We start from the raw sequence: 14,487 nt of genomic DNA on the forward strand, positions 1-14,487 counted from the left end.
CACTGCTCAACAAATGACAACCATCAGAATCCGTGTTATTACCAAGAGGAACGGGCATCAACCACAGTAGCAGGGAAGGACCTATTTCTATTTCTGCAAAATAGTTAGATGAGCATGTATTGCCAGTGGTGACTGGCTAGGAAATAGAAAGGCTTGAGCCCAGGCCTCCTTGAAAACAAACTCCAGTGTTAATTGATGCCTCGGCAGGTGAGATGCTGGGCCTCTCACCAGGGACCCAGCTCTCCAGGCTAATTGAGTGATGGTTCTAGAGGGGGCACGAGCAGCATCAAAGCTGCAGGCCCCCCCGCACGGCCAAGAATGTTCGGGCACAGTCTTCCCTCCCACTTTGCTAGCAGGGGTGCTGGACCTCACCCCCAGGGGCATCTCTCCTTGCCCACAGCAGGCGAGGCAGCCCTCCAAGACCAGGCAATGCAGCTGCCCACGAGGACTCTCCTCCTGGCTGTCTCCAGGCCCCTAGAGGGTGGATCGTGGCCAGAGACCTCCAAGGAAATCCACGACCTCTGCCATGTCCTCCCTAGGTCTTCCAGGTGGAGTGAGTAAGCATTTGTGTGTCAGGCATCATATGCCGTCTGAGAGATTCTGACAAAGGAGGGTTAATTAATTTAGGAGATTTCTGATGCTGCTATAGTAAAGCCAATCACGGCTGTCTTTCTTTCAGAAGACGCTTAAGACTTTCCCTTCTCATCCTTCTTCTTATAAGCCAGCAGGTCCACAGACCTTCCCTATTTTCTCCTTAAAGCCTGAAAGTAGCCAGAAAACCAGGACACTCCAGTAGCATGAAGTCCCTGGCTCCTGGGAACCTGCAGGATGAGCTGTTTTTTAAGAACTATAAGGTACTTCTTTCTCCTTTCTCAGAGGAGAGTCCCTAACAGAAATCAACCTAAAACCTACGCAAAATCATGAAATCCAGCTGGCACTTTGAAAGGCCTGCAGGGGTTCAGCCTGAAGATCCATAAATCATCGCACTTTCTTTACATTCATATTACCTCTCACTTCTAACACCAATATGCTTTAAGCTCTTTTTAAAAAGTATGATTCTAAAAATAAAATCTATGGAAAAGTTATGAAAATGAGTAGCCCAGGGGATTAAAGCTGACATTAATATGCAGAGGTAGTCAGATTCCCTAAGGCTTGTGCAAAAATCTAAAAATGGGCGGATGTGAATATCAACCACTTCCCCACATCTGAAAATGCAAAACGGAATCGAACTGCTCAGAGGAAAACGTCCACTCACATCTTTTTAAAAGTGGGCATAAGAAGATCAAAGATGTAGCCTAAACTCCCAAATACATACATTGCATTGTGTTGGAATCAAAGCCCCACTGGGAAGCCTGAGCGCGGAAAACGCATCCACGATGAGAGCAGTTCTCGCAGAATCGTATCTTACAGCTGGAGCGGGCGTGGAGGTGCCGAGCCCGCGCGCTCACGCGTGCACAGTCCCCCAACGTGCTAATCCAGCCTGTGAATGCTTTCCATGCCTTGACTCTGCAGCTAATATACTGGCATGATAGAAATGGTGAAAACTGAGGAAGTAGACAGTGCTGAATAAATGTTCCCTGATAATGCAAAATGCTTTGTATTACCCCAAATATTAAAAGCTCTTGATTGCACACTATTTTAAAAACACATACTTAGCATATGAGTGACCTCCATTCCCAGCTAAAGATGCACTCAAGTTGGCCCAGCATGATAGTGACCTAATTCCTTTTCTTACTTTTCTTCCACACAAACACACAGATCGTAACACACCTCCCTTCCAGGGTGCAAAAGCATCACTAGGATTACTGCCATCCAGAAGGCTGCACCCAACATTTTCTAAGCTGCACAAAAAAGTGGAGGCAAGGCTGGAGGAGATGGAGCCTCACACTGTAAGCCGCTGGTGACGCTGACTCTGGCCAACTGGGTATTTGGGCAAAATGACGCTGAAGAATGAGAAAAGTAAAATTTGAAAATGCCAACAAATACATGAACAATTCTTTCCAATTCCTTGCAGGCAACCTCTGGGGGTAAATGATGTTATAGGTAGAGAGAACTTTTTGTACCTTTTGCATAATGGTATACACGTGTGCTGAGTTGAGCGTATGTGTGTGTGTGGCTTTCACATGTCCAGTTCACTCTCTGGGTTACCTCTTACCTGCCATTGGTTTCCTGTCTGACCAGGCACATAAGGCGCTGGGAGGCTTCGAAGGCTGTTCTTCACAGGGGACCCCCCGAGGGGGCTTCCCGCGTCCCCGGGAGAGGAGTCCGCAGCCAAGGCCATGGAGTACTGCGGGTAGTTGTACAGGTTGTTGTAGTAAGGGAACAGCGACGGCTGGTAAAAGCTGCTGTAGTAGGTGGAGTCAGACACAAGGTCAGGTGTGTTCTCCACGTGCCCTCTGCTGGTGACAGCAGGAATGTCCTGGATGACCATACGTCCCTCTAGAAAGGAAGAAAAAAAAATAGAAAAAGAAAAAAACAGCATGGTGTTAATGTGGGGGCCACAAGACTTCACCTCTAAACCTTGGCAACGCGCAGGCTTCCTCCTCCAGATCCGCAGGGCTGCAGAGCAAGGCACCTGAGCGTGCTGCTTCTCCTGCAGCCGAAGTACAGGAGGGTTTCTAAGGCTGGCGTGACTCTGGCCGCACAGCTGACCGATTCTTGATGATTATTTTTACTGAGAATACCAAAAACATTTTTGATAGGGGTCATTTTAATTACATAAATCCTGGCCAGGTCTAACTTCTGCCCAGAGATTCCTGTCTTAATGTCAAGAAATTAGAGACCAAATCTTGTTAACTTGGCTGTCTGCAACATTCTTCCAACGTAATTAACTGAACTTCACTTTGAATAAAGTAGTAAAAAATTCCAGTGCCCTAACTGCGGTAGCCACACAGATACGTCTGAAAGCCAAAGCAAGAGGCTAAGAGTTTAAGCAAACATTGTTTCCTTCACTTCCTTCCAACAGCTGATACTGTGTCCTTCAGAAGTCTGGACAGTGGTATAGCCCCGGGGGGACAAAGCTCGGTGAAAGGTCAGTTAGTGACCGCTGCGGGCTCAGCGGCATTCAGCTGTAGGACGTGCTGGCTGCCGTGTGGTCGTGTTGCAATAAAGCTTTATTCACAAACAAGGCAGTGGGCCGGAGCGATCCACAGGGTGAAGTCTGCCAGCCTGGGGTCTAGGCATTAAACTGCATTAATTTCAATAAATAATTGAATGGACTCCTAACTCATCCCTCCAATGGACATTTTTTAAACAATGTTCTAAGGTGGGCCAGGGACCAGAAAGAGCTGCAAGGTATCAGGCAGCACCTACTCACAGGGAGTCCAGCCTAGGATGAATGATGGAATTATGAATTATACAAGGACTCTCATACAAGAATACCATAAACTTTTACAGAAACACAAAAGCTGGAAAGATGACTTGCAGCCTAGAAAAGAACGACAGGGACTGTCATAGAAAAAAACTGCACCTGAGCTGTACTTTAAAAGAAGAGCAGAAGGGTAGGTAAAGATGAGAAAAAGAGAGTACTGAGAACAAAGGATGGAAGCAGGAAGGTGGGCGCGGAGTTTGGGAGCGGTGGATGGGGCCGTCCAGTTGAAGAGTTGGACCAGAAAAAGGCAAGAGAGGTCCAGCCCGATAGGCAAGCGGGAGCGAGGGGAGGGAAAGCCTCAGCCCAGCTCTCTGAACTCTCTTCAGAGGGTGGTGGGAACCACTGAGGATTTCCCAGCAAGGGGCACAAAGGGTCAGAGTTGTGCCTTGGGGTGATTCAGCTGAGGGCAATTCATCAGATAGCGAAGGGAAGAGAGACCAGAGGCAGGGAGAGCCACCAGGGAGCCGCTGAAGTAGGCTGGGAGAGACCCAGAAGACTGCAAACACGACAGCAGGGACCTGCCAGGGACACGGGGGGACGAGCTCACAGAACCACAGGATTGATGGGCGTCTGATCTGAGATCCGGGAAAGGCCAAAGAGGAAGGGCAGGAAGCCTGGGGTGACAGTGGTGGAGGAGATGAGGGGGTCAGTTCTGCTTAATCACGGTGGTGCCGCCGGCCACGCAGCCAGGGAGGAGTCAGGGTGAGAAACCTGACACTTGCACTCACACGGGAGAGGCTGAGGTGAGAAGCTGAGATGCCGCAGGGGTCAGCAGGAGTCACCTCCTCTGGGAGATGCTAAGCCCATCTGGGGAGAGGAGAAGGGAGTTGGTACGGAAGGGTATGTTCTGAAAGGAGAAAAGGGTGCCAAGGCCAGCATCCTGGAGAACGGAGGAGGGAACGCAATGTCACAGAGGACAAAGATGACAGGATCGCGGAGGGGCAGGCTGTGCAGTCAAATGCTGCTAAGAGATTCAGCAAAGTTAGTTCTGGAAAAGACCGACAGATGACTAGGCCTCCAGGGCCCTGTGGCTGAGCACAGTGGGAGGACACACAGGCGCCGGTGAGAGATAAAGGAGCAAGTGAGTGAGGAAGAAACAGCGGTGGACACTGCGAAGAGCCTTCTCTGGTCGGAAGGGACGCTCCACAGAGCAGGCACGACGCCTCCTCTTGGCTCACCAAGCGTCCTGTGCCAAGTGCACTGCCCAACACACGGTGGTTAAGTATTTCCAGAAGGGAGCCACGAATAACTTTCTTTTTCTTTTTCAAGTAGCCTGGCATCAACATAAACGTGAGGGGAAAATAGAAGTTCGAAGGAGTAACAGAATGTTGTTACCTCGTTTTTAAACCACAGAAAAGGGTTGAGCACACGTGGGCAGGGAGAAGCAGGTGCTCAGTGTCCGCTGCCTGAATGTGGGGGAGGTTGGGGACAGATCTACAACAAAATGTTCTCACAGCCTCACTTTAAAGTCAGCACTGAAGCCTCTTCTCCCCAAAAGGACACCAAATCCATCCACCTCAGGCTCCTGGAGATGCACTGTCAGGGCCACTGTCTTATTATGTTTCTCTCCTTTCTTCTCTCCTCCTCTTCCCAACTGATGAGAAGGGAAATTCTGATTCCATGACTCTCCCCGAGTCTGGAGAAAGCACATGTCCTTCTCCCCTCCTAAGGCCTCCCACTGGGTCCTTTCTCTTATGTTAAATACCAATTTAGCGGCAAGATAGGCAGTTTTCAGCATCTAATTCTTTTGTTTTCAGTGTCATGTCTTTACTGTTAACCTGATTACAAAAACAATACAAATTTAGCACAAAAAAAAAAAGTTACACAGATATTTAAATTAGAAAAGGACCGAATGACATATTCTTACCACCTAGTCATCATTATTAGTTGGGCATCTGTATACAATCTCACAGGCCTCGAGGAAGGCATTTTATTAGATGTTCATCCTTGTCCCTTCAGTTGAAAAACACTGGATACCCACCCCGAGGGCCTAACCTTCAAAAGCAAGCTTCTTGATAAAGAAAACAAAATACAGCAGCAGGTAAAGAATTAAAGAGAAACCTAAAGACACCAGCACTCTAAGACACAGGTCTGTGAATTTCTACATCATAACATCAGCAAGACCCTTCACCAGGCCATGTTATCCAGCAACAAAATGTTGCCAGTATTACTTCTCAGGGTAACAACAGAACAGCTTCAACAAACTTTACAGTAAACCTCAGATAAAATGCTACATCAGGTCAAAGCAAGGATTTGTTTTGCTGCAGATGACTGTGATTAGTTAAGATACCATCACTTTTCCATTTACCTGTATTTTATTTCCTCTTTCAAATTATATGGTGCTTTAAGAATAAATTAAGATACACGTAAAAGTTTCATTTCATACCAGTATTTAAATAATAAAAGTCATTTGAGCTTTGTAAGAGTCAATGACAAAATATTTTAGACTCTTAACATGTTTTAAGCACTCCTAAAAAGGGACATTTTAAAAAGCACTACAAGAAGGCACCTGTTCCAGGGACACGGGGAACTACCAAATCCTGTATTTTGTAAACCACCCAACTGCATTTAGAAGTTCCAAATTAAAACTCTTAGTCAGTGTTAAAAACAGCTTTATGCCTCCCAGGCTTTATGTGCATGTTACCTGTACATGGAAATTTCCCCAGGCTGAAATAAACATCCATCAAACTACCTGTGTCTAATGCAGCGGCTCTCAGCATGTGGTCCTTGAATCAGCAGCAGCAGCACCACCTGGGAACTTGCAGAAATGGACATCCTCGGACCCCACCCCAGACCCACTGAATCACGAACTCCAAGGGCCAGTCCAGCAATCGGAGTTTCAGCAAAGCCCTCGGTAGGTCCTGATACACTCAAAAGATCGAGAACCACTGATCTAAAGATTCAAAGCAACTGCTCCATAAATTATCCCTAAAAATACGTCAACTCCTCACTGCATTACTCTGACAGTCTTGACTGGCTATCAAATAAGAGCACACAAGTGAATTCCCCTGAATAAAGAAGTTGGGCTTCTAGAGAAATCACTGCGGAGTTTAGATCACAAGCCGTAGGTGCTGCGTGTCCACTGCTGCCAGATGGTTTTCTGACTTTCATGGCCCAACCCAGGCCTTCTTCCTTTATTCTAGGCACAAAAGCTTAACTCACCCTCTCAAGAGCTCATTCCATTTGACAAACCGTACTATTCCTCATAAGGTTTCTGGACAACCAAGAGGAGCAGGTAAAGCAAAAGTCATTATTTTTGACCTCAAGTTCTATTTTTGTACTTACATTTGATTCATTTCATTAGTTATCATATAACAACTATGTCCAAAGCTTTGCTTTAGATGTTGTAAAAAGGCACAAAGAAATATTCAGAATGTCTCATTTCTTCTCAAAGATGTGCCAGCTATTTGAGAAGACTAGGTATAGACTGAGAATCCTACAGAGCAATAACCCAGTGGCCACAATGAGAGCACAGGCAGGTGTCACCATCCGCAAAGGCGGCAGAGAAGTGAGCCAGGATGGAGGTGGTTCAGAGATGGTGGGGCGAGGGGGCATTCAGAAGAGGAAAAAGAAAAGGACAAGACATGTTCCAGGGACAGTGACCAGATGAGCCTGACTGGAGCACAGAGTTCACATCAAGAGACAATAGATGATGAGAATGGAAAGTCACCCTGGGACAAATAGTGGAAGGTCTTGAGTATGAACGCCAGCCAAGGACTTCCAGTTTCCCCTTAAGCTCTAGGGAGTCAATGAGTTTTCAGAGCGAGGAAGTAATGTAAAGATGTTTTAGGAAAATTAATCTGATCCAAGCACAAAAGACAGATGGAGAATAAGGATGCAGGAGTACAGACTAGGCTAAAACAGTCCATTCTATGTATGTGTGTGTACATGGTCTGCAGACTAGAATGGACTAGGCTCCTTGAATACTCCTGGCCAGAAGAGGTAACTCTAAGCTTGTACAGGGAGCCTGCAGTAACGGGAAAAAAGGAACTGCATGAAAATCACTGGCAGTCTGGTGTTGTGGAATTTCCTTCAAACGACCACATTACACTGCTAATACCTGCCATCCAGGGACCTGGGACCCTGCCCAGCTCCCCTTTCAGATCCATGCTCAACTGCTGAGTGATCACGCTTCACTCACTCCAGCTTGAGAAGGAGTGTGTAGCTCCCACCCAGAGTAAGAACACAGGCAGCACACCCCACCTCTCCAACCTCTGCTACAGCGGAGTTCCAGGAAGAGAAACCGGAGACGTTCTCTTCAACACTGAGGTGTCGTCAAAGCTGGCAGGTCAGGCTCAGCGTCACTGTACCCCGACGATAAACCCTAAAGAGTCCCACTAACAAGCCACGAGATACATAAACTAAGCACATAAAATGCCAAGTAGTACGTGTATATATTCAAAGAGTGGTTTTCCTTATACAAACTCATCTCCTAACCATTTTCTGAATCACAGAAAGAAAGAAAAAAGGCAGTAAAAACTGACAGCTGGCTCCACACACCTGAGCTGAATGCACCAGTGTGTATCAGGCCCCTGACTGTGACTGTGACTTCCTCCTGGCCGTCCCCATGCCTCACGCACACTGCGACAGGGACTCCAAGCTGCAAGGCCAGGGTGACTAAGTCCGAAGACCAGAGAGGTACACTGAAAAGGAAACATCTTAATGAGCTTGCCGAAAATTGTTAAGCTGGATCTCACTTTTTACTTTTCCAGAATAAGAACTGGCCAGAGTGACTTAGCAAGGACATTAATAATAATAGAAAGCCCAGTGGCATTGTTCCAAGAAAATGTGGCAGCTTTCTTAATCAGGGGTCCCTCAGAGTAATTATCAACTCCTAGGTCCTCTGCCAAGATGCAAATGGAGGCATGAAGTCAGCCGTTCTAGTGTTGTTACTTATCACTGAGATGGTCCCGATTTGCCATGTAAGGAAGAAAGATCAGCAGGTCTGGATTCAACAGCTAGGAGAGGAAGCAGGGCCTGGAGAGGTATTTTATCCGGGAAAATGAGCAGCAGGCACCGTCTAACACAGACATTTGCAGAGACGTGGCCCACAGACTCGCTGTCTTCTTACTGCGATGCTGTGATCTGTGGCTCAGTAAGTTCACTGTCCTCACGTCTAGTTCTTTGATAAGGCTTCCCAATCCCTCTGCTACTTTTTTTTTTTTGCACTAACATATGCAGCGTGAAATATGATTCACTCCTTCCTGGGAGATCAATACCCACACATGATAAACACCCTTATTGATCCTGCAGTGTTATATGCTGGTCTCCCGGCCCACGGCATATTAATAGTAGTTAACCAGTAATTCATTTTAAGATATGTGAAGGCTTTTTCTCCCGCCCTTGTCTAGTGTCAAGATTCCTGGAGTTGTTGCACTTTGAGTCCTTTATGTTCAAACCCGGAGCCACACTCCTTTTTTAATGACAAAGCCAAACCCCACCGTTTTCTACGTGAAACATCACACACGAAACCAGCATTTACAAGGTACAAACGATAAGACTATTTGTGATTCACAACGACCTCGTGTAAGTGGTAAATTTAAGTATACCAGGTTTTTATTCTTTGTAACCCCATCCCTTGCCTGCCCTACTTATCTCCTAGCTTTAAGAATTACCAACCAGGAAAATTGTTCACTGCTAGTAAGTCTGAGATCTCAAAATTACCCACCAGCCACTAAACGTGTTGTGCTGAGATCTAGGAAGGTACAGAAAAGGTCCAAGTCATTTTCCTCATTTTTTTAAGGAAAATTAAGATCTTGAGAAAAGATAACATTGTCTGACGACATGTCACGAAGTCCAGAGGAGGTAACGGATGCTACTCGCTGGAACAGGATGGAACAAGGAGGCTTCCTCAGCTCCATGTCTTTAGTGGTCTTCTCTGCAGGGAAGCACTACATCCAGACTAATCAGCTCCTGACATTTCCTAGATTTAGGGAGAACTGAGAAATTCGGCCTCCGGACTCTTCCCCTACAAGGGAGAAAGCCCAAAGGGAGCTACACGGGGAGAGAAGCCGTTCTGACGCCTGGGCCCTCTGAGCACTCCTACCACTGCGAGAGGAGAGCTCACCATCCCGACTGAGAAAACGGTGGGTCCCCTGAGGCAGCGCAGAGCTGGCGTGGGGAAGGCTGTGGCAGAGGTGGCAGTGTGCCTACTGTCCCCACCACTAAGTGGTGACTGTGACGGTGGACGAGGGACATCACCACAGCTGTCACCTTCCCCTGCTTCTGGAGAAACTACTCACGTTCAGAGCAATACACTTACTGAGCACCCACTGTGTGCAAGGGCACCTGTCCGGAGCTTTGGGGGACAAAGGACATAGTCCAGGATGCTGCAGGGGCCGTCAGTCAGGGGAGATCCTGAAACACACACACAGAAGGAGAGGCTGACCGGGGCTCCGGGAAAACACGAAACTGTGTGGACGGGAGGGCGAGATGAAGCCCAGCCTTCAAAGCACAGGGTCTGCTGCTGGTGGCTCACTAGCGTCACTCTCGTCCACAAGGCATGGAATATGTTACAGTCGGGTTCTCCTGTTTCCCAAGAAGAAAAAATTTTTAATGTAATTTGGTCCTGGAGCAATCTGTCAAGGTCACTCTTCTTCACAGAGTGGAGGCTTTGCATTACACAACGAACCTGAAGTTGGCCTTTAAAGCCAGGGGCAAGCTTGGTTCAAGGGTGTGTGAAACATTAGTGTGGGTTGCAAAGGGATGGCGGGGGAGAGACAGATACTGATTATTGAACATGACTAGATCAAAGAAATCAAGCCGGAGACATGGGGGACGAGGGAGAAAATGTAAAGAGGGGAAAAGCAAATACAGGCCTTCCAAGGGAGCTGCCAAGATTTGAAACAGGCTGCCCTGGGGCCACTGAAAAGCCCAGGGAGTACCAAGAATATCCATCGTGTGCAGCAGCTCCCAAAGTGCCGGGCAGGGAATGCCCAGAATAAGCAAAGGCCAATTAATCTGTGGCCGCAGGAGCTTCTTTGTACTGATGCAGTCACGGGAGAATTTAAGGGATCAGAGGTTTTCAGAGTGGAAGACACTTCAAAAAAAAAAAAAAAAAAGATGGGAGAGCAAAGGCGAGAGGAAGGAAGCAAAGAAAGGAAACACGGCTCCAAAAAAGTTTCTGCGGGTGTCCGACAGCCCGCAGAGCAGAGCAGGCGGAATGCAAGGTCCCAACAGGATGAGAACGAGGGTGCTGCGGGCACAGGTATGGGGCTTAGGCTCTCCTCCCAGGGAAAACCCTGCCTGGACCTGGAAAGACTGGCACTTCAGCATGCGGTCCCCAGGAGCAGCCGCTGGCCTCTTGGAGGAGGCCCCACCCCATCCACGTGGGCACCCGCCAGTTTTCCTGGTCACGGTTTCTGCTCTCCCGTCCCTGGCCCCCGCCCTCTGTGTGTGCCCCAGAGTCCCCGACACCAGGGGAGGAGAGAACCCAAAGGGAGCTGCACGGGGAGCTGCCCCCATGGGGCAGTCAGATACGGAGAAAATGCCATGTCTCTGACTTCACTAGAAAATGTCTCATGGCCATGAAAGCCTATCTCACGGCCAGGGAAGAGGTTCCTCTCTGCAGGCCAATTCAGAATTTCCTGTCATTGGCGAGATGGCGGAGACAGTGTGTGGCTCCGTCGGCACGGGGTTGGGGGGAGGGCGCGGCAGTACCAAGCAAAGCCAGCAGGGGGCGGCGCTGGGAGTGGGGAGCCGGAGCACAGGGACAGGCCCAGCACCTCCCCCCACCCCCGGCTCTATTAGAAGACATCTTACAGGGAGAATCCCTTTTCAAACCTTTTAAATATTTCTTACACTGAGTAAATTTTAAATTAGGAGCATTTTTGACTATGTCCAGATATTTAGGTCTCCACAGAAAAGGTCTGCTCTGAACCATATTCCAACAACTTAAAATGCAGGGGTTTCCTTTATCGGGGTCTTTTTCTTGGCAAGAATGGTGCTCAACAGAGGGACATCCATTTTTAAGTCTGCTCAAGGCCAGCCCCCTAATTTCAATTTGGGATTTAGATTCTGCTTTTTCAACTTTCTTTTTAAAAAAGATTGTCGATGTTTGGCTTTGTTCCTGAAGGTCACCACCAGCAATCTGAGGTGAAGGAGTGGACCCTTAGGTAACTGTGAGGAGACAGCCAAATTACACCAAGCATCATTTCACATGGCTTTCGTTCAACTCAAGGCTATATCCAGCTCAGTTCAACAGTCCTGGTTTCCACGTACTTGTCTTGTAAAACGTTTCATGTCATCAAGAACAGTAACTTCGCCAACTGCTGAGAAGGACTGGGCCCCCCAGGAATAGAATCTGCCTCTAAGCCAGCCGCTGTCACCTTTGGCTGCATGGGCTGGGGTGGAGGGCAAAGTTCCTCAGGACCCAGCCACACCCCAGACACTGCACATAAGAGCCTCTGGCTGGGGACCCCGGCCTCAGAGCTCGTCACAGCCACCAGGGTGACCCCAGCACCAGCAGGTTGACAACTGCCTTAAAGCCATCAGAGTCAGTATTTTAATGCCAAGAGGTCCTGCCCTCACACCTCATCCCAGCAGCTCCATAAATGCTCCGAAAATGCAGCTGAGGCCCCCTGTCCACACCTCCCGTGCGAGGGCCCACAAGGTCAAAAGTATTTCCACAATAACGTAAAGCTGATATTGGCCTTCCTTGCTGTGTTGACATTTGCGCTGATGACGTGGAAGCAATCGTGGGAAAACCCTGGTGCCTTAGCAGGAATCAAAGCCATCCCATCAAACTGTACTGAGAGTCACTGTATTCTTCACTGCTAGGAAGTGAAATATTTTTGTAAGTTTTTACATTTTATGTAAATTTTGCTTAAGATACCCTTGATGAAGCAGGGAAAAGAAAAAAACTTGATTAAATCTCAACCTTTGAGTGCATATTCTTAATTGTGTGACCGAGGGGGAAGGGGTCATGAAGCATGTTTGCTGCGCACAGGAGGGTGAGGATGGTTTCCTTGGAAAAGGCACTTGTGCAAATGTTTATGAGCTGTAGTCATTGCCTTTTTTTTTTTTTAAATGGAACGCCATTTCCTCGAAAGAATAACTGATAACAAACGATAATTACTGAGCCCTGGGTATTCAGCAGACACTTTCTTGAAAATGAGCAAAGTGAGCCTGTCACTTCACGGAAAACAACTGAAGTAGTTATTACCAAAAATGTGGGCTTCAGGGTATAAATCAGAATTTTGGAAAGCATGTCCACCACCATGTGCTTAACAGCTTCCCAAACCTAGACTGTTCTGACAAAATCAGCAGTGACATTCATGAGTGGGATTTTCTGATATTTTGTAATGAAATATGTCAACATTTGGAAAATACGTACAATTCAGCGAACTAGTATTTTCCAAATGACTGATGTATGACATTACAAAATAATGCATGGGTGACAGATCTGTCTATAGTGCAAGATGGACCAATGGATTTTAATTTAACCAAGTACAAAAAGCCCACTAGCATGGCTTCCAATCCACACTGCAATTAATCTGTAAGAAATGATCACTTGTCAAGTTTTGGTTTAGCATCAAAGGAGAGTCACAGTGATCTCAAAAGGCTCGTCACACACTTCTCTCCCTTTTCCAACTCTTTATCTATGTGAAGCTGAACTCTTTTCATGTATTTCAATCAAAAAGCCCCAGATCGAATGAAGTAGGTATGGGAACCCAGCTATGTCCTATTAATAAGCCAGACACCCAAGACAGCTGTAAAAATGTGGAACAACGCCACCCTCCTCACTAACTTGTTTAGGAAAATGTAGTTCTTATTCATTAAAATACGTTACTTACATCAACAAGATTTATTATTTTAAACTAATTAACAAATATATCCTTAACTTCTCAGTTTTAGTTTCTGATTCAATAAATATTGAGAGATATAATCCACATGAACCAAAGCTCTTTGAGGTCCTTGAGAATTTTTAGGAGCATAAGAGGTATGAGAACCTCCGTATCCCAGGCTTTTCTCGTTCCAGGAGGACTGATTTGAGAACAAATGGAGTCACAGTCAGTGTCTGATCCTGAGCTGGCGCCCCGTGCCGCTCAGTTATCGGTCAGCAAGAATGGTCCAACTGGGCACCTCCAGCTTATCCCTAAGCCTGGAAGGTTCTTTCTCGGTGAAACAAGACATTAGCCAGTACCCAGTGCATCCAGGCAGCAGAGCTCAGGCTGACAGCATGGGCTCCTGGTCAAACTCTGGGTCAGATCTTGAATCTACAGCCCCGTGACCTTGGATCAGTTCAAGTCTCCCGGGCCCCAGAGTCTATACATAACGTGGGGTTAATACTGCTACCTACATCACAGAGGGCAGGCAGGTGGAGAAAGGCCCACAGGGTAAGTGCTCAGTAAACATTCGCTCGTGCTATTCTCGCAATCACAACACAGTGAGAGCATTCTCTGCCACCAAATAATTCTGACCAGAAAAAGGAATCCCTGCTCCAAATGCTCATCGTTGGGGGACCACAGGAGGGCTGAGCTGCACCTGGCAGGGCTTCCCGAGTGCAACAGAACTTGGAAAGGAGCAGAGCCCTCCGCTCCTGGCCTCCTCAGAGGTCAGACAGTAGCCTTGAGCGCAGTCGGTGTGCTATCACTCCCCAGAGTCATAATCAGGAAATGCGGGAACAATCCGTTTCTCCCACGAGGCAATCATGACAGGGCTGTTTTGAACATCACACAAAACCTGGCTCCAGGGAAGCAAACAACCCCTTCACTTGTGTACCTGCCGTGAGAAGGGAGCTGTCTCTACTCAGACAGCGTCCCTTCCCCAAATCCGCCTCTCCTGCCCCACCTCCTCGTGTGGTCAACTCTGCTTTTGAGAAGTGTGGCTACCACGGCGCCTCTGCCTTAAGTCGGGCAACGGTTTTATGTACCTGGGGGGACTGCTGCTGCTCCGGGGCTGAACTTCTAGCTCGCTATAAAGTTAATGTGCTATTCAGTGTCCATTCCAGGCAGGACCGTGGGGCTGTGCGCTTTCTGCCGCCCCCGGAAGGCCATTATCTGTAATTACCCACTACCAGGCATAATTATTGCTCCCAGCTTGGTCTGTGACCTCCCGGGTTGCACGCCGTCACGGCTAACTGCTCCCTCTTAGCAAACTTGTGAAGGAAGCTTTCC

General features: G+C 47.7%; 1 protein-coding gene across 2 annotated transcripts in view; it reads right to left on the reverse strand.

Annotated features, from left to right (window-relative positions):
• Nucleotides 1–14,487, reverse strand: part of DMRT1 (doublesex and mab-3 related transcription factor 1) — a 92,654-nt gene that overhangs the window by 54,925 nt on the left and 23,242 nt on the right. For both annotated transcript variants that reach the window (XM_031449801.2, XM_031449800.2), the window contains exon 3: nt 2,156–2,439. In XM_031449801.2, coding sequence (XP_031305661.2) covers nt 2,156–2,439 — 284 coding nt within the window. The remainder of the gene's footprint in view (nt 1–2,155; nt 2,440–14,487) is intronic.

The sequence above is a fragment of the Camelus dromedarius genome, chromosome 10, assembly GCF_036321535.1.
Source record: "Camelus dromedarius isolate mCamDro1 chromosome 10, mCamDro1.pat, whole genome shotgun sequence".
Taxonomy (NCBI): Eukaryota; Metazoa; Chordata; class Mammalia; order Artiodactyla; family Camelidae; genus Camelus; species Camelus dromedarius.